The 19,872-nt window shown below is 40.7% G+C and overlaps 1 protein-coding gene across 2 annotated transcripts; it reads right to left on the reverse strand.

The window, feature by feature from the left end:
- Nucleotides 1-1,094: 1,094 nt before the first annotated feature.
- TMEM19 (transmembrane protein 19) lies at nt 1,095-16,875 on the reverse strand. 2 transcript variants are annotated; one of them, XM_037049442.1, is made up of 7 exons: nt 16,785-16,875; nt 16,292-16,414; nt 14,230-14,343; nt 5,184-5,321; nt 4,563-4,817; nt 3,531-3,740; nt 1,095-2,165 (listed from the first exon to the last, which is right to left on the reverse strand). In XM_037049442.1, the coding sequence occupies exons 2-7, from the start codon at nt 16,383-16,385 to the stop codon at nt 2,002-2,004; spliced, it is 975 nt and encodes a 324-aa protein (XP_036905337.1). In that variant the 5' UTR covers nt 16,386-16,414; nt 16,785-16,875; the 3' UTR covers nt 1,095-2,001. The 2 variants fall into 2 exon arrangements, with proteins under 2 accessions (XP_036905337.1, XP_036905336.1); XM_037049441.1 differs by having other exon boundaries at nt 16,292-16,875.
- Nucleotides 16,876-19,872: the final 2,997 nt, after the last annotated feature.

The raw sequence follows: 19,872 nt of genomic DNA on the forward strand, positions 1-19,872 counted from the left end.
ATGTATGGTTGCCTTTTGTGCGTCCCCTGCTGGGAGTTGGCCTGCAGAGAACTGGACTACAACCCAGGCATGTGCCCTGACTGGGAATCGAACCGTGATCCTCTGGTTCGCAGGCCTGCGCTCAATCCACTGAGCTACACCAGCCAGGGCCTAAAAATACTTTTGACAAAATAATCCACACCATATCAAATTGTATTGGGAGACAACCCCCAGAAAGGAGGAAGGGTGGAGATGCTCTAAAGGTGGCTCATGTATTCGTTGCCCTAGCAACAGGGATGACCTGTGTATGATGTAGCAAAATGAGGCACATAGGGACTGGTGCCAAAAGCTGGAGGGTAATCAGATGGGAAGGACATACCATCCCACCTATTTCCACTGTGCTGGGGGATTATGAAGGCAGTTTTAAAAAGTGGAACACATGGAAAATGCATGGTTTTGCTCCCCACCCCCTGGCTGGTGGGTATGTGGCTGGGGACTGAAGTTCCTGAGTGGTGGGCCTTGCCAGAAGGATTCCCCATACTCATTCTTGAGCACTCCAGGACCTGCCTGGATGAGAGAACGGCAGGGTCCTGTAAGAGGGCAGAGGGGATGCTTGCGTCGGGAGCTCAGGGAGTGTGGCTGGCTGGAAGCCCCATGTCCCTTCCCCAGATGGGAAGCCATGGTGGCTGTCTCCGGCCTGTGGTCCAGACCAGTGTGTGCCTGTTGTATGTGGTCCCAGCAGAGCTAAGGGACAGGCCCCATGCCCCTCCCTGACTACTCCAAGCTGATCAGAGGGGCTGTGGGCACTAGGCTGTAAGAAGGGAGGCAGGGAGGCTTGGACCAGTGAGTCTAGGGAGGTGGGTGGCTGGGCAGCAAGCCCCACGCCCCTCCCCCACGCAGGGAGCTATGGGAAACCAGTGTGGTGGTCACGCTCCCCCAACGAGGAGGAGGCCCCATCAAGAAACCTGCTGTGTGTACTTTAAATAAAAATTCCTTTTTCCTTTATAGCCATCTCTATCTCTGGAGTCTTTTCCTATAGGCAGTGAGCAGTAGGACCCAAGTGGTTGTTTGGTTACAAAACTCCTTTAGAACATGGTTAATCATAGTGAAGAATAAAACTGAAAAGTAGAATTCACTTTAATTGAGACTGTAATGTAAAGGTGAGCACAACTTAAAAGGAGTATCATAGGAAATCAGAGCAACTTCCAGTAAATTCTAGATTGGCAAACAAAACATTATTACAATAATTTTCCAGTGACTCTTTGTTTCAGTATGCCAGTGTAAAGTAGATTCCCATATACATCTGAAAGACAGCTAGAAAACACGTTACCAAATAACCAATTTGAGATAATTTCAGCTCAGAGGTCAACTAAAATATATAAGGTGCACATTTTTAGATATAAGATAGATCCCTCTCACTTTTACTTAAAAATAATTTTTTCCATGCATTCTAATGGTCATATGAGAAAAACATTTACTTTTTTTTCATTAGTAACACAATTGTAAATGGTAAGTAATGGAAGAAGTCCAGGATACTACACCTGTTCAGGCTTCCACACACATCAGTTTAAACCACTTAGAGTGGACGTAACATTTGGATAACTGACACAGTGTCATTTCTCTAGCACAGCTGAGAACCATTTTAAGTTTTATGACTTTTGGTCCTCACACTGGTATACACCAGCAAAATTTATATTTATATACAGGATCCAGTTCAACACATTAGCTTTCAGTTCAATATACACCAATACACAGGGGCACTGTATTGAATAGCTTCATTGCTCAAGAAGCTCCATTCAGCAGAAGAAAGGAACAGGTAAGTTCTATGTAGTCCTGTCTTTCACTAGAACATGTTGGCTGTTACAAGGGAGTAGGTGAGAGGAACAGTGCAGACTTCCACCATAGTGGAATACGGCAGCAGCTGTCATTTTTTCTTTTTCACTATAAATATTCTTCTTGGGATGAAACTCGAAACTTTAGCTGACTTTACCACAATTTCAACCTTTGTAAATGAGATTAAGTTCATTCCCTGGGCCAAAATCCACAAGCAGCTGTTGGGAGCAGAAGAGCGATAAGGATAGAAGAAAACAGATTCACCGCGTTGTTATCAAGAATTGGTTTCCCGGCTACGTGCTTCACCTCTTTCGCCGGGCTGTTGACCGCCATGCCAATGCTCTCATCCCAACCTAGAGCGGAAAAGCCAAGTGAGGTCCAAAGTCCGAATGACTTGACCTAAAAAAAGTAGCTTCTCTCCTCAAAGGAAATAATATTTGAAAAATTCACAGACACTTATAAAATGACTTTAGCGGATAATCTATGTGGTGAGAGATATGGCACCCTGGAATACAAAAGGCCTCTTTGAACAGACAGGTTGCAGTACCACTCAATACTGTTCTTTCAATACTGCTTGAATTCATCCAGAAGTAGAAGAGAGAATATGTAAAGCAGAGATGTCACGAAGCTGGCAGACTGACCCTGCCTACCTAGTGGTTTCCCTCCAAGACCAACCTGTGAAGCCCCTGAAAGCAGAGATCAGGTCAGCAGCCTCTGCCCTGGATACCCAGGACCCAGCACAAAGGAGGCATACTTAGATTTATTTACTAAATGAATTAACTGGTCCACCACAACTGTTTTTCAACCCACTCAATATGATAAAAAATTCTCCCAGTGAGAGCTCAGTTTAGAATAAAATTTAGGCTCTTTAAAAGAACATGTTTGTAAGTGTGTGTGTGTAGAGCTATTGAGCCTCTAGTGTAAATATAAATCAGATGGATTCCTCCTCTGCATCAAGATGAGACTAACAAAACTGAGAGAACAAACGTTTTGACTGATGTAAGGGGGTGGAGGGAGCAGAAGGGCAAGTAGAGTATCTTGGGGCATGAACAGAATTGAGAGGACTGTACTCAGGAGAACTCTCCAGACTTCCAGCCTCTTCATCAGATGAATCAAAGGGTAAAACATAGTCGACTAGAGTTTGAAGCAAATATACACCTAACATAATATGTGAGTACACTGATGTGACACGAGAGCCTCAGAAGCAAAGCACAGAAAACTTTCAGGAAAACTGACTTTCCCATATATCCTAAACGGTGCTAGAAGTACTTTACTTCCTTCAGTAAAGAAGGAAGCAAGCATGATGTCACAGTAGAAAAGTAGGCCATACGCGTATAGTCAGGTTAGTATAACAATATCTCTGACTTGGACAGAGATATTGTTAGGAATAACAATTGGAAGGAAGGAGCACGAAAGTGATTTCATCCCAGAGTCTGCTCTCCTGGGATCAGGTGAAGTCCCATTAGCAAAACCACATATTTCTTGCACTATCACATCCTCCTTACACAGCTTCTACTCATTTCTCTGCAGGACTGATTCTCTTTCAATCAGCTTAACAAGAAAGAATAAGAATGTCAAAACTGCAGAACAGAGTTTGCCCAGCAATTCCTGGTCTTTCACTCCTGGTGTCTTTGGGATTGACTTCCTTATCATATGTTACTTTCTTTTCCATTTCTTTAATATACCAATAAGTTGCAATAACAAGGTAAAGTTCTTACCTGTATATTGCATTGTAGCTCCTAAATACGAGTCCACAATTGATCCTAGTAATCCAGCTATACCCCCAAATGCAATAATTGGCCACTGGGGAGCAGAAATGTCCAAATCATTAACAAAAACCAACTGCGTGAGGAAGAAGGCAATGCCCACGAAGGTACCACCAAGGAGACTGGAAACGAGGCCCACCATCGTAACCCCTCCATTGGTACCTGAAGAAGAAACATGAATAAAATCGTCTGGTTAACAATCAGCAAATGCATAGTGGCAAGGACAGCAAAAAGTGTTGGCACCTATCCAATCAAGAGTAATTTTAGAAAAGAGTTCTCTTTTATTTAATCCAAATATCATAAGAACATAGCCTACTTAGAAAACAGTCTTTTCTCCTCAACTGCTGACATTCTAAGCAGTTCAGTGGAGCTACACGGCCTGGCTTGAATCTTAGTTATGCCATTTCCAAGCTTCGTGACTGTACTGAAGTTACCTAACTTCTCTATGCCTTAGTTTCCTTGTTTGTAAGACAGAAATAAAAGAACCCATCCACACAGTTACTAATAGTACTTACTGGTAGAGCAGTGCCTTGCACATAGTAGGCACTCAAGTATGTTAGTTGTTCATGATCATGATGATAAGGAAGAAGAAAAAAAGGAGAAAAGAAGGAGGAGGAGCAGGGAAGAAGAGAAAGGGGAGGAGGAGGCGATGACAAAGCCAAAAAAGAAGTTGTGGCCGATAATGGTAATGGGGAAAGATGATACACGTTAAAGCACTCACCAAGTAACAGACCCCACGAGAATAATCTACTGTTCCCTTCCTTTTTCTTTCCTAATGATATGTCTGTGACTCAGTCTGTTTCTGTATTGTTCATCTAGCATTTGCTAACATTTCCCCAAATATTTATTATTACCCATTTAATAGCCTATAACAATTTTCCAATTAACAAGACACAATTTTTCAAAAGGCTCTTAAATAAGAACCACACTAAATCAAGGTATTTTTGTTCATTTTTTAAAAAAGAAACTTAAATACAGACTCACCTACTGGAACCTTCTCCCACGTTGTTATTAGCCTTGGTGAGCTTTTACTGAGAACAGTACCAACTTCTGAAGCCCATGTGTCACCAGCACAGCAGGCCAGTGCAGCCAAGACAGACAAACACATCCAAGAAGCAGTGTACTGCTTGGAAAAGTCTATTGGGATTTCCCCAGGGCCATTTTCTATCATGTACAGTAGGGCCAGCTCTGTGGGAACGGCTCCATTACAGAACACCTGAACCCAATTCCTCTGCCCACCTAGAAGCAAACAAGTAGAAAAAGAGGACAAGAAATGTTTTCATCTCAGAAGGAAAATTATGCTGCTATAGGAACTTATATATTCTAATGTTTAAGAAATTAAAAGTGATTAAAGATTTTAAAATGACTAAAAGTGGATGGAACCTTTGCCCACATTCTATCCTGCTTCAGAATAATTAATGAAAAGACTTTAGTGCTTCTAACATTTTGCTGTTATTGTGATAAACTAAATTAGGCTGCTACTTAAAGTAATCTTCATATCAAATTTATCTGTTTCAATAGTCTAAACATGTTTTGATTAAAAGCTTATATGTTAGAGTGAAACAAAGTTACATTTTAAAATAATGTCAAACATAATTAATTTACCTTCTTTATATTCTGAATCGAGACGCTTCTTTGCTTCTCCTTTCCATTTAGTGAGTTTTGAAGAAGAAAGGAAAAACATCAGCAGAGAGGTAAAAAAGCTGAAATTTGCAATGGTTAGAGTAAATCCAACTACCAGCCCTGAAAGAAACACATATAGTTATACTTAGTTCATACATTAATAGTGTGACAAATGGATTTTTTCAGTTATTTTCATGTTATAACCTGAAATGTACATTTCCAATATCTTTCCATTTTTACTAATTAAGATATTACCAAACAGTAAACTGAATGTCATTTTGATTGAGATGTACTTCTTACCATATTTTGATCTCCTTTCAAACAAACTATGCTATATAAATATAAGATATTATTTTAGAAAACACTTCTTATAATGGACTCACAGACCACAATGATTTTATTACTATTAAATAATATGTTATATATATTATATATACTATTTAGATAAATGGCTGGTCTGAAACATTTTCAAATTAACTGTAAATCTCTCAGAGGAGGTAAGACTGTAATGTCTTTCAGGTTTCTATTTTTTTTCACATTTTCCCCCACAGCCTGGTATTTATTTTCCAAAATATAAGCTTTTTATGCTTTTCCAAGAATTTTCACATACTTTGTGTTGAGCCTCACAAACTATGTGAGAAGATACTGTACTTCTTACCTAAGTTTCCCTACTTAAACCTATGAAAACAATTCTGGATTGCTGGTGGAACCAAAAATGGAATAATGGAATATATTCTGTGAACATGATTTTAGATTTTGAGGCTTTTCTCTTTGTTTCTTTTGGGGGGGGGTAAACAAAGAAGAAAGGGCTTATTCTTCATTTTCCCACGAGTGTCCAATATCCAGGAAGGCTTCTAAAGTTTATAGTTCAATCAGGAAAACAAACAAAAGGGAAGTTTACATTTCATGACACAAAAGAGGGAAAAAAGATCTGTTCTTCAGCCATGAGTAGAAAACTTATTTGAACACATAATAAAGGAGAACTTCCCCAGTCTGGCAAAGGAAATAGACTTCCAGGAAATCCAGGAAGCTCAGAGAGTCCCAAAGAAGGTGGACCCAAGGAGGAACACACCAAAGCACATCATAATTACATTAGCCAAGATTAAAATGAAGGAGAGCATTCTAGAAGCAGCAAGAGACAAGGGGACAGTCACCTACAAAGGAGTTCCCGTCAGACTGTCAGCTGATTTCTCAAAAGAGACCTTGCAGGCAAGAAAGGGCTGGAAAGAAATATTCCAAGTCATGAAATCCAAAGATCTACATCCAAGATTGCTCTATCCAGCAAAGGTTTCATTTAGAATGGAAGGACAGATAAAGTGCTTCTCAGATAAGGTCAAGTTCAAGGAGTTCATCATCACCAAGCCCTTGTTATCTGAAATGTTAAAGGGACTTATCTAAGAAAAAGAAGATAAAAAATAGGAACAGTGAAAGGACAGCAAACTCACGGTTATTAACAACCACACCTAAAACAAAAGCAAACTAAGAGGACAGCTAGACCAGGAGCAGAAACATAGAAATGAAGATCACCAGGAGGGTTAGCAACAGGGGAGTGGGAGGAGGAGAAGGGGGGAGAAGGGGCAGAGAATAAGTAGCATAGACGGTAGGTAGAAAATAGGGGGGAGGGCAGGAATACTATGGGAAATATAGAATCTAAAGAACTTGTGACACATGGACATGAACCAAAGGGGGGAATGGTGGGGGAGGGGTACAGGGTGGAGGGGAGTGAAGGGGGGAATGGGACAACTGTAATGGCATAATCAATAAAATATATATTAAAAAAGATCTGTTCTTGCTATCACAGCGATATGGAAAGAGGCTCTGACATCAGTTGCTAAATCAAATATGCTTGAGATTTAAAGAACTTGCTATGGTTTGTTTAAGTAAAAAATTATAAAGCCTCTCCATAGGTAATTCTATAAGGAAAGTGCAAACATATGTTGAAATTAGCTTTTTAAATCACACAGAAGTTCCTCAAAGGCCTTTTGTTACAAAATATGAAAGTATTGTAGTGAGTAAAAATTGGTGTTGAGGTAGCAAAGTACTCTCATTTCTATTATTACAGTGGTAATTTAATCCTATAAAAATGAATTGGAGAGAGGATTCTGGGAAGGTGGAGGAGTAGGAAGCACCAGGAATGTGTCTTCTCACCCAGACAACACATCCAATGGAAGAATCTGTCTGATAAAACTAGTTTATCTGATAAAACTCTGGAAGCCTAGAGTCTGTCGGAGGCTTTTCACTTTCAGGGGATGGTTTGGAAAGGAACCTGCACCTAATTTTTATTAATTTCAGCTCTTAGCTAGGTAGTAAATCCCCATCTACCACCCTCAGTAACATGGCAGCAGTACAGGAGTTCTAGGAACAGACTGAAAGACAGTTTGTGGGAGTCAGGTGGGCAATAAAGACCTTGTTTCCCAAATATCAGGGTTTGTGTTCTGATCACTGACATGCTGATGCAGTTGTGACTGGCTGGGTGCAGTGGCCCGCGCCTATAGTCCCACCTACTCAGGAGGCTGAGGCAAGAGGATCGCTTGAGGCCAGGAGTTCTGGGCTGTGATGTGCTATGCTGATTGGGTGTCCACACTAAGTTTGGCATCGATATGGTGACTTCCCAAGAGCTTTAGGCACCAAGTTGCCTAAAGAGGAGTGAACCAGCCTGGGCTGAAAATGGATCAGGTCAAAACTCCAAGTTTAAAAAAAGCAAATGTATTTGCCAATTGAGAAAAAACTGTTTCTGGAAGTTGTGAATGTGTTCATAAGTTTGCCAATCTAAAGCATGCTATAAGTGGGATGGGGGATGTGATGTGTTAAAGAAATATTAAGAATCCTCTTTGTTTATGCCAGGGCCATGACCTTTTTTGTAAAACTGAAATACAGGTATGCTGTCTCCCAGGGAGAACTAGCCCTTCTCCACAGAAGACTAAGTACCGTTTTTTAACTCAGTACCTGGAAACACTGTTTCCTCGGGGAAGAACTGGCTCTTCTCCCAAAGGGAACAGTTAGTCGACCGAGGCACAAAAGGCCCTTGGTACACAACCATTTTTGTCTAAAACATATTTTTTTTCAGAGCACCTCCCCCCACATCTTTCCCACTTTTCTTGAAAACTCTGAACCTAGGAGCTATTGGGTCCTGAGAACAACAGGGCCATTAACTTGCTTAAACTCACTGCAGCTTGCAGAAACAGCAGGGGGCCTGTCTTTCCAAGACCTTAGCAATGCACCCCCATCTATAGGAGTTAATCCTCAAGGACTAGGTTGTCAAATAATTTGGCAAATGTATCATTCATTACAGCTCCTTTCAAAAATTCCACTACGTTCACATTTCTATTAACACTTTTACTCTGGTACTCTACCTGCATCTGCTTTAACAAGAGAATCTGCTGAAAATATACAAGCCCCTTGGCTTGAGTCATTTACAACAGCCTCAGCAAATTAAAACAGATAATGGCCCTGGATACCTTGCACATTCTAGTCAGAAATTTCTTCAGCATTGGAATATCCAACATAAAGCAGGAATACCTTACAATCCAACAGGTTAGGCAATTGTAGAACAGGCTTATCATACTTTTAAAAATCTTCTTTAAAAACAGAAAAGGGTCCTGGCTGGTGTAGCTCAGTGGATTGAGCGTGGGCCTGTGAACCAGAGGATCACGGTTCAATTCCTAGTCAGGGCACATGCCTGGGTTGTAGGCCAGTTCACAGCAGGGGACACAGGAGAGGCAACCGTACATTGATATTTCTCTCCCTCTCTCCTTCCCTTCCTCCTCTAAAGATATGTGAATAAAATCTTAAAAAAAAGAAAATGGGGAGTCATGGGTCCTTTCCCCCAAAATTTGATTTTATTAGCCACGTTTACCTACAATTTTCTAAGTTGTGATGAATCACTTTGTGATTAAGAAACATGTGATTAAGAATCATTTTGTGCCCTAGCTGGTGTAGCTCAGTGGATTGAGCGTGGGCCCGCGAACCACACGATCGAGGTTCGATTCCCAGTCAGGGCACATGCCTGGGTTGCAGGCCAGTTCCCAGCAAGGGACTCACAAGAGGCAACCGTACACTGGTATTTCTCTCCTTCTCTCCTTCCCTTCCCCTCTAAAAATAAATAAATAAAATATATTTTTTTTAAAAAGAATCATTTTGTGATTAAGAAACATTTTCAGAAGAAAGAGCCAAAGTCATCTTATCCTAGGGTTTTACATACAGATTCACTGAGAGATGGCTCTCGGCAAGGCCCTGTAGATCTCTTAACATGGGGAAGAGGGTATGGGTGTGTTTCCATCACTACAGGTCCTATATGGCTGCTAGCCAAAAGAGTAAAGCCTTATCATGAGTGGGACAGACACCAAGCTCTGCTACCTGGAACCGAGAACCAATCGACTGACAGAGCAGATGGCCCAGCTGACCCTGAACCACCAGAAGGAAAACGGACACTTGCACCATCACCCATGGGCCTGGGTCTGCCAATGGAGGAGGATGAAGCCTGCCCCAGTGACAGGGGCTGAAGTGTAGCACCTCCTGCAGAGGGCATCAGCTCCTCGGTGCCCCATAATGTTCAACGGTTGGACACTAGAAACTGGTTCAATGGGCTGAATTTATGGGTTTGGGTCCTAACAGCCCTTGGGTGCCCTTTTGTCTTAATCCTTATTTGTGCTTTATGATGTATAGAAAGGTTGTTTTCTTGAGACTGCATTCGGGAACAGCAAATAGTAGGCTCACAGGCTTAACAGCTACAATTGCATTTACAAACGAAGAAGGGGGGAGATTAGATATTGGGAACCTCCCTGCCTGGTTTCAGAAGCTGTAACCCCCCCATGGCTAAGGCCGAGTAAGAGCCCAAGAGACCTGCTTCATTTGGGTCTGTTCTGACATGAGGACCTGAGCCACTGAGGAGACAAAGCTTATCTTCCTGGCAGGAGCACCGCCTCTGCCCACTTTACTTCACCCTGCCTGGCCCCCAATATTTGGTCGGTTAGCCAGTGACGGGTAAGATCCCTCAAGGGATGGGCAACCTAAGATAGGCACGGTCACGTGGAGGCCCCAGGGAAGAACTTGGGGGGCTACAGCAAAAGGGGGTGATGGACCCTTGCCCCTCGGCTTTGACCTAGGCGAGTACTGTTTCTGTCTCCAAGAAGTCTCCTAATCTCTTGGCTGCCTTACTTCCTGCTCAACCTAAATCCTAAACAATGCCAGAGGTGGGTGCGGCCCTGTGTTGGAAAGGGTATGTTCCCCGGGGCAATCAGGCCTAAGAGAGGAAGCATAAAATCCTATGAAACCTGTTTTGCTAATACCCCCAATTTAAATGATAAGGGTCCAAGCCTAAAATGAGTGACTCTGACTCAAAATAGGCCCTCAGAGTGCTTTGAATGTTATCTGTTTGATCATTACTGCATGACAGTGATTGACGGGCTTAATCTGAGAGTGTGGGTCTTCAGAACCACTGGTTGTTTGCGGGTTGTAATAATGTTATGTGTACTTGGGCCCATTTCCAAATTATTTTCCCAGGGTCCTGTGAGAGACCAGCAAGCAGGAAGCTTTGTGGGATCTTTAGCAGTCCTAACTAAAAACCAGGGGGGAGACGTAGCAGACCATTCTGTGTGGCGTGGGCCCAGCCCCTAGTGGCAAACATTTACTGCAAAGTAACTTCCTAAAATCCATGCTAAACCTTCCAAGGACAAGTGTAACCAGTTCAACCACTTTTGCCTTTTCATTTGCAAATATCCCTTCTGTGATATGATTAGCAGCACTGGCTCCTTTGTTTTCTGTAAAAGGTAACCACCAAAAGCGAACCTGTGCATAGTAAATGAGGACAATAATGTAATGTGCCAAGAAACCCAATAAAGGCAGGTCATGGCAAGGGCCGTGGCTTTTTGCTTCACTTGAGAGAAAAGCCATGCTGTCCCTTTTCCTCCACAGGACTCGGTAGTCCATGTGAATGTCTCATTTCATCCGTAATGACGCGAACACTGTGGGCTGGTGTCCGCATCAAACACCTCAATAACCATGGGTTGGCAGGCTTGTCAAACACTGTACAATGAACAAGACCCTTTGATCTGCAACTTGCATTACTGTTTCTCAGGCTTCGCAACCAGAGCAACTTCCTAACTATACTCTGAATTCTCAAATAGCCTGACTATAAGAATAGGGTGTGCCTGAACAGAAATGTTTATATTCCAGTTGCCCTCGTAGTTCTGTATTTTATCAGGTTAATAAAGTAGCATTATGGCTCATATATCAGTCCCCGGTGCCAATGAGCAGCATAAACCAGTGTTCTTGACTCTTATCAGCTATGGGCACCTGATAGAATGAGGTTTCCATTTTAGAAAACCTGAACACCAGATCTGACTAAAAACAGGTTAAGGCCACCCTTGTGAGACAACAGGGAGCACAACCACTGGCCTTCCTTGTTAACATCCCATTTGCCCTGTACTTACAGCATCTTCTTCTGGGATTAAATGCCTCAAACCCATCTTATTTATCATCTGTCTCCCCTGACTATAAATGTAATTTGACAGTGGAATTTTTATCCATTTTGTTCACCGTGAAACTGTAACTGCTCAGAATAGTGCCTGGCTTACAGGCGACCCTCACTAAATGTTTGTTGAATGACTGGACGAAAGAATGGTAAATCACTAAACCTAATAGTCTTGGCAAGTGAAATTAAATTTAAACTTGTCAGATCAAAAGCCTGATGACAAACTGCCTACACTGACATGTCCAAAGAAACACAATGGCTAAGTAGATTAAGCAATATTTCTCTTTAGCAAATTGCCTGCACAGTGCTTCATACAACAGTTTACAACACTTACATATATTCATACAACACTTTGCCACATATTCTCTCATATGAGTCACTATTTAGACTGGAGATACTCTCTCAGGGAGGCCAGAGCCCTCCACTTCAGCGTCCACCTGAAGCACTGTCTCAACGCCTTCCCTTCCCTCTCCCATTAACACTGAGCTATGTGTTCCTATATCAGTGAGGACTCCAAATACCCAGATCCTGTTCTGAAACTCGTCTCAATCCCAAGCACGCTAAAGGCATAGTATGACAAACCTTAGTAAAATTCCCAAGACTATGGCCCTGGCTGGTGTAGCTCAGTGGATTGGGTGTGGGCCTGCGAGCTACACGAACGCGGTTCGATTCCCAGTCAGGGCACATGCCTGGGTTTCAGGCCAGTTCCCAGCAGGGGACTCATGAGAGGCAACCACACATTGATATTTCTCTCCTTCTCTCCTTCTCTTCCCCTCTAAGGATAAACAAATAAAAAATCTAAAAAAAAAAGTGTTAAAAATGTTTAAAAAAATTCCTAAGATTATGAATAGTAGCAGTGGAAAAAAACAGTAATAACTTACATTTGTAAAATACTTATTGTGCATGCTGGGTACTACGCTAAACCTTTTGCATGGATAACTCTTCATGATAAGTCAATGCTAAAAGCACTACTAACCCCTCTTATTTTACAGATGGGGAAATCACAACACTGAAAGTTTAACTGACTTACAGTCATACTCCATAACAGTATTCCCATGTACTATATCATATATTAAATCAGCATTATAGTTTTTTGTCCTTAAGGGAAAAAAGAGCTACAAACGAAAAAAGATACATTCCACAGACTGAAATAATTAGGAAAAGAATGGAGGTTTTCAAGTCATCTACCTGTTTCTTAACCACCTATTATATGTGTAACACTACTCAAAGAAGCATGGGACCCAAGAGTGCAAGATACATTCTACCTTCGGAGACTTTATAATACGGTTGAAAGTAGATAATAAATTACTATACGGTTGAAAGTAGATAATAAATTACTAACGGTGAGTGTTTACATAATGCTTTATAGTTTAAAAAGATGTGTTGTCCCACATATTATCCTGTTTGAGCCTTACCAATGAGCCCATAGGACCTACTTCATAAAAGATAAAGAACAGCTCTGAAGATTTAGACAATGGGGCACAGTTCAGAGGTAGCAGATGGCAGTGCTAGGATTCAAATACTTATCACCTAATTCTAAACCAAGCTAGGTGGGCAATGAATAGAGGCCCAAGGGCTAGAAGGCAGAAAAGAAAATGGTAGCAGAAAACAAAAGTGGAGATCAGAAAGATAAGAGAAGAAGCAGGTTAATAAACAACATGGAGGCCCTGGCTGGTGTAGCTCAGTGGATTGAGCTCGGGCCTGCGAACTACATGATTGCGGTTTGATTCCCAGTCAGGGCACATGCCTGGGTTGCAGGCCAGTTCCCAGCAGGGGACTCCCGGGAGGCAACCATACATTGATATTTCTCTCCTTCTCTCCTTCCCTTCCCCTCTAAAGATAAATAAATAAAAAATATTTAAAAAAAAAATAAAAAAAAAAGCAACATGGAAGCCAAAGAAGACAGAATTTCAAGAAGGACTTAACCCTTCTTGCATAAATTACAATAATAAAAATTGAGGCAAGGCAGCTGCTACCTGAGAGAGGATATTTTTAGCAAAGCATATCTCTGCTACTATATTTAAGCAGAGATTGTTTAAATTACTTGTTATAAATGAGTTAATACTTCCAAAGTGCTAACAGCAGTGCCTAACACATAGTATGTATAATATAACATTTACAAAATAAACAAAACATAACAACTCCTAGTGCTTACTGATTATATGGTTAAGATAAAATTCATATAAAAATATCAATACATCTGTTAGCTATTTTTTCCAATGGCTCTTTTATATTACACCTAGGAAGAGTGCTCCAATGTTTCTGCTAGCATTTAATTTAATCCAGCTAAAGGAGCAGAGTAATCAAGGTCCTCAAAAGTCTAGTCTATTAATCTACTTGGTACAAATTACAAAGTTAAATTTGTACATTACACTAAAAGAGTATGTTACTATTTGAAAATCTGACAGAATAGGAATGCTCAGCAATGCATACGATTATCATTGTCTAAAATATATAACTATGATTTATAGTCTCATATAATCAGAATTTAGAAAACAAGTCTAAATTATATAAGCAAGCACATTATACAGTTAAACACTCAAAAGCAAAACATACCTCCTAAAGCCCCACTGTAATCTAGACTTTTCTTTTTAAGGCCGTGAAATGCAATGAAAACAGGAACAACAACAGAAAACAGCCAACGCCAAGGAGAAATAGGCTCCAAGTTACCTGAAAAATCATAAAGGTAGAACATCAATTGTGTGAGTCCTGCATAGGTTAGTCTTGGCTGTAAATACTGACAGCTGCATTCTGGATTAAACTACTGTCGTAAATAAGGAAACTGAGATAAAGTCACAAAGTAAAATATTTATGTTGAGACGTATATATTTTCACAGAAACAATCCTACCAGCAATAACCAAGTAAATCCTGTCCAAGTTTTGGAAACCATTTACAATTATTTATAATAATGGGTATTTTATACATATTTGCAGATTTGAAATGAATTATTTTTGGACAGAAGGTATGTATTCAATCTCAAGAACAGCATACAACAAAGTTCTTTTTTAACAACATCCAATATTCCTCTCTGCCTTTCAGAGATTTTTTTTTAAGTTACATTATCACATGCTCCATACCCCGGGATTCAACAGTTAGCAACTGATTTCTCCAAAGATTTCATCTAGTTCACAGATGTTTTGTTTGGCTAGCAGAGCTTTTAGACAATTTAAGATAAAACAAACAATCCCAAAGAATAAATAATTTGAGTTAATATTTAAAGATTAGTAGATTTCATATGCAAATTCAGATTCCTGGCTTCTGTTTTAAAAACTGCAAACTTGGGCCACGTGGCAGAACTGACAAGTGAAGAGAGGCTGCCTCTTTTGGATGGATCCTTGTTTTCTTATTTGAAGTCCTCGCCATTCCTGACCAGCTCAACACCAAGGCTGAGGGTCTAAAATAAAGGAAAATGTGAACTATTGCTTGTGTGCATGTTTCTATCAAAAATAAGAAAATGAGAGACAAAGTGGGTCAAGTGTTTAATGGGAAAACGATTCCCTTGTATTTAATATATATAAAGACCCAGGACAGCTTCACTAATTTGCATCAGGTGTCTGGCCCCAGAATGACCTTCAATTTACATACAAATCCTGTTTTATTCTATTTAGTTAATATTGGCATTAGGAAAATCTTCTCCCTTGCCTCTCGTCCCCAAACCCTCATCTCCTGCTGTGACTCACGATGAAAGAACAGCTCTGAAAGCTTCCGTACCCTGAAGAACACCTGTTTGATTATTCGAGTGTCTCTTTGAAAAAGAACTAAGGTCTGAACTGGCAATCACTTAAGATATAATCCTTTACGAGTTCACTTTCTCAATCTACTTCTCACTTTTCCTCTTGAACTTAACAGTGTTTTATTTTTATAGGTGAACCAAGGAAGTTTGTGTAAAGGCATACTTATGCTCTAAAGCAGATTCTAAACCTTAAAGATTTGAGGCTGGCCCTGGCTGGTGTAGCTCAGTGGATTGAGCACTGGGCCTGTGAAGCAAAGGGTCCCTGGTTCCATTCCCAATCAGGGTACATGCCTGGGTTGCGGGCCAGGTCCCCAGTGGAAGACACATGAGAGGCAACCACACATTGATGTTTCCCTTCCACTCTTTCTCCTTTCTGTCCCCTCTCTCTAAAAATAAATAAAAAAAGATTTGAGGCTGGAGTACCTCCTACTTATGCAAAATGGCTTCAGATTTTAAAAGAAGTTATGTTCTTTTGAAGTGACCGAACAGGAGATGAATTCTCTAAATCTCCAAATATAAGCACTATATCAGGATAAATGAAACTGATAAATTATGTTACCGATATTCTTATTGAAAACGTCACTGCAATAGCTTTACAAAGCTATGCTTCAGTTATTTCTCATCAAGGTAGATGTAATAATGACTTAAAACAAAAACATTTTGAAATGGGTATATAACCAATATTTTCACAAGCAGCATTTAGTAAAGAGTTTACAACGTTCAAGCCACTGTTTATATTTTCTGGTAAATTAAATACAGGCTGTACAAGTTAAGTGAACACAACTCATAACCACTCAAAGAATATGAGTTAATTTCACAGTATCACAATTATAAATTCTACCGATTAGTGTAACTAAAAAAGGACTCAGGACATTCATACTTACCATAATAGGTGTTCGCAGTCATAGACATAACCCAGAAGGCTAAAGAAATGCAAATGATCAGACTCAATATAACTATATTAGTTATCATCTTCATATATCTTTTGCATATATTTTCGTCAAGATCTGTCATGGAAAATAAAGATATGAGCATTTGGGGGAGAAAATAGATAGCATTTCCGAAAGAAAAAAAAAGTCATTCAAGTTGCCCACAAAACACTTGTGCGGAAGTGAGAATAAATGCCAACATGTACCACCGATCAAAAAAAAAATAATGAAAACCCAAAGTATGTCACTAGAAGAGGGCTCAAGCTGCTAAAGCAAAGTGCGTCCACTCAGAGCGCCGGCCGCCAGATCGCGGTCTTTTTGCAGCTGCAAGTGCAGACGGGAAGGGGAGAGGAAGAGCGGAAGCAGCCGATCCACGGCCCAGAGAGGGCGAGTTCTGCCTCCTGCCTGCGCGCCTCGGTGACCGAAGTGGCAGAAAGCGAAAGCCGACCTCTGGCGTGTCGCCGCAGCTAGGCCGGCGCGACCGAGAGCGGTCACGTCTGGGCTACTGCCTGCGCTACCGTGGCGTTCAGATCCAGCGACCACAGAGCTCTGCCCGCACCCGGCCGCCACTCCACCTCTGCGCGCTCCTCTTCGGAGTGCATGCGCAGTGGCCGCCCTTCGGCACCGCCTCGCTCGCGCGAGCGTTTAAAAGGCGATGCCAAGGGCGGGCGAGTGGGGCCAACCCACGGAGAGACGTTGGAGGCTCGTCTTTGGAAGGTTTGTCGTGCTCCTCGGAATACTGGAGATGTCTACGACGTTAGGTCCTTGCTTTTGAGGACACTTGCAAACGCCGAAAAGTGAAAACACCACCTGGGTTGTAATAGAACAAAGGAATACATGAGAATTTAGATCCAGTAAGTCCATTTCAAGCAAAATAGTCAAATACTGTTTCATCCACGGGGAGTTCATGATATAATATTATGGATTTCGGGGGGAGCATATATTGTGTTGTAAAAACGGAATTTTATGATGGCAAAAAATGATTTAAAACAACGTTTAGTACCTATAGTGTGGTGCTGGGCACTGCTGGCTGTTAGAGATGTAAAGATAAAGCTAGACATAGATTCTGCTGTTGAGCTCTCAAATTATTGTCATGACACTACTTTCAATGTGGAAATCTGTACCCACATCTCTCATTTGAAGTGTGTGCATTCAGTCAATTCATTTGGAAAGCAGAACGTCATTACCAGTAACAACCTGACTCATTTCACATTTTATTTTAAAGTTTGTTTGCCTGGGTTAACAATAAATAATTGATAGCTACATTTAGTTTAATGACTGTTTCAGTTAATTCCTAACAATTGTAAGAAGAGGCAAGTTAGTTTCAGATATAGAACCCAAGTGTGTTTTAACCCACTAAAAGTACTTCTAAAAACTCAAACTATTTCATTTTAATTGTTGTTCAAGCAGTTTTCTGCCTTTTACTTCCATCCCAGCCCACCACGCCCCAGCCCTCCCCACCCCCCTCTCTTTTCCACCCCCATCCCCCTTTTTTTTGTACATGTGTCCTTTATACTTGTTCCTGCAAACCCTTTCCTTTTCCCGCTGAGATTCCCTCCCCTCCCAGCTCTGGTCACTGTCAGCCTGTTCTCTATTTCAGTGCCTTTGGTTATATTTTGCTTCTATGTTTGTAAAAACTCAAACTACTTTAAATTTAAAAATATGTGCCAAGACAACTTAACACTCTTCCCTTTGATGAGAAATCTAATAAACTACATAGTTCATTACGAACCAGATCTATCAAGTAGGACTAAATGGTAGTAGTGGCCTTCTCTTACTAGACTACATGCATACTGTGGTCTTCATGTAGAAATTCATTTTGTGAATTTCTTTCTCTTTTAGTCTGTTCAGCACAAATAATTGGATTACCTCAGGAAGCTGACTGGCCAATATCAGTGATACCAAACAATCTTATTCATGGTTTAGTATATTGACCTTGTTTTTGTCTCTTAGACAAAATTATAAACCAGTCTTGCATCCCACCCTGCTTCGCTTTAGCACAATCACAAGGTAACGTTGTCTGATGTTGGGGGTTGGAGATGTTTATGTCCAACAGAAAATCATGGGCCAGCTGTGTCAGGCCTCTCCTAATACAGTCAGGCTAGTTCCCAGATGTCAGAAATGATTTTCTCTCTCTTGTAACTATCTGGCTCCCATTGCCTATTAAATAATAAATAATAGTGCCAGTCACTGACCCTTTCAGTGAATATTTAACTTCTATTTTTTCTGTGTCCAATCATTGCTGTTGTCCTCCATAGATAAGTTTCTTAGTTTAAGACTGAAACAACTTGGAAGAATTAATGTAGTTAAAAGATACCATTTTTTAAAAATGTAAGCTTGATAATTTTTATAGTCTTTAAAAGCCTTAACAATTTCAACAAAGTCTTTTTCTATATCTTTAAAAGCCATTTTCTAGCAACAGATAACTTCTGGTTAAGCATTTCTTAAACTATTACATTCCTTAAGATAGTAGTAGGTATGCTACCCTATACCCCCGCACCCCACCCAACACCTCTGATCAAGTTTAAGGTTGAGAAATTTTTTATACTCTTAGGATTGTGAAATGCATTGTTGAAGGCTCTGAGAAGAAAATTGAACATCTTTGTTTAAATCTTTAAAAAAAATTTTGATTTATTGATTTTTAACTTTTTAAATTTACTAATTTAGAGAAAGACACCAATTAGTTTTTCCACTTATTTATACATTCATGGGTTGGTCCTTGTATGTGTCCTGATGGGGTTTCAAACCTACAACCTTGGTGTACCAGGATGATGCTCTAAAGAACTGAGCATGTTCCTCTCAGAAAACATGAGTTTGAGAATCTCTATAGTGGTCAGAGTAACAGCCTGAAAGTTCATTGTTGCATTAATAACCTTTAAATGTCACAATATAAATATCTATTTGTTTATTCTTTGGCGTAAACAAGTTTGGAATTTTCTGGATAGACATTTGGTACTTACCAGCAGTTATAAAAATCACCCAATGGCAAAAAGCCATTGTCAGGAAAGTAGATTACATGTACAATCCTTTTGAATGTAAGCCAGAGGAGCGGTTTAGGTTTTCTTAAATCTAATATTTAAATGCCTAATATACAAGGTTTGTCTGGAAAAAATCCAGCCATTGTTAATATAAGGAGAGAATGGTGTGTGTGACATCGATGTAACCTGGCAGCTGAGGAAAGTGGACTGGAATGCACGTGCATAAGTTATGATGACTTCACTGTACAAGTCAGTGGGGGCAGTGGTGCCATTGGGTGAGTGTGTGTACTATGTGGTTGTCCCATTCAAAATGACTGAGCAAGTAGAGCAACAAATCTTCATCAAATGTTGTGTTAAGGTTGAACATTCCTCTGTGGAAATTGTTGGGGTGACTCAGAAGGCCCAGGCTATGGGGAACTGGTGATTGCCAGCTTCACCATGACAATGCCACCAGCTCACGCATCACATCTCTTGCAGCATTTTTGGCAAAACAGCAAATCATCCAGGTGACTCAGCCTCTCTACAACCCAAATTTGGTGCCCTGTGACTTCTGGCTTT

This window comes from Sturnira hondurensis, unplaced genomic scaffold (assembly GCF_014824575.4).
Source record: "Sturnira hondurensis isolate 20B ecotype Veracruz unplaced genomic scaffold, ASM1482457v3 Scaffold0006496, whole genome shotgun sequence".
Classification (NCBI taxonomy): domain Eukaryota; kingdom Metazoa; phylum Chordata; class Mammalia; order Chiroptera; family Phyllostomidae; genus Sturnira; species Sturnira hondurensis.

Bases quoted from the DNA above. Each gene is read 5' to 3' on its own strand.
- TMEM19 (XM_037049441.1), bottom strand. From the start codon at position 16,442: ATGCTCATATCTTTATTTTCCATGACAGATCTTGACGAAAATATATGC. The intron at 4,818-5,183 runs GTAAATTAATTA...GTTTGCTTCTAG, and splicing joins CGATTCAGAATATAAAGAAG to GTGGGCAGAGGAATTGGGTT. The intron at 3,741-4,562 runs GTGAGTCTGTAT...TTTCTTCTTCAG, and splicing joins GTGGGAGAAGGTTCCAGTAG to GTACCAATGGAGGGGTTACG.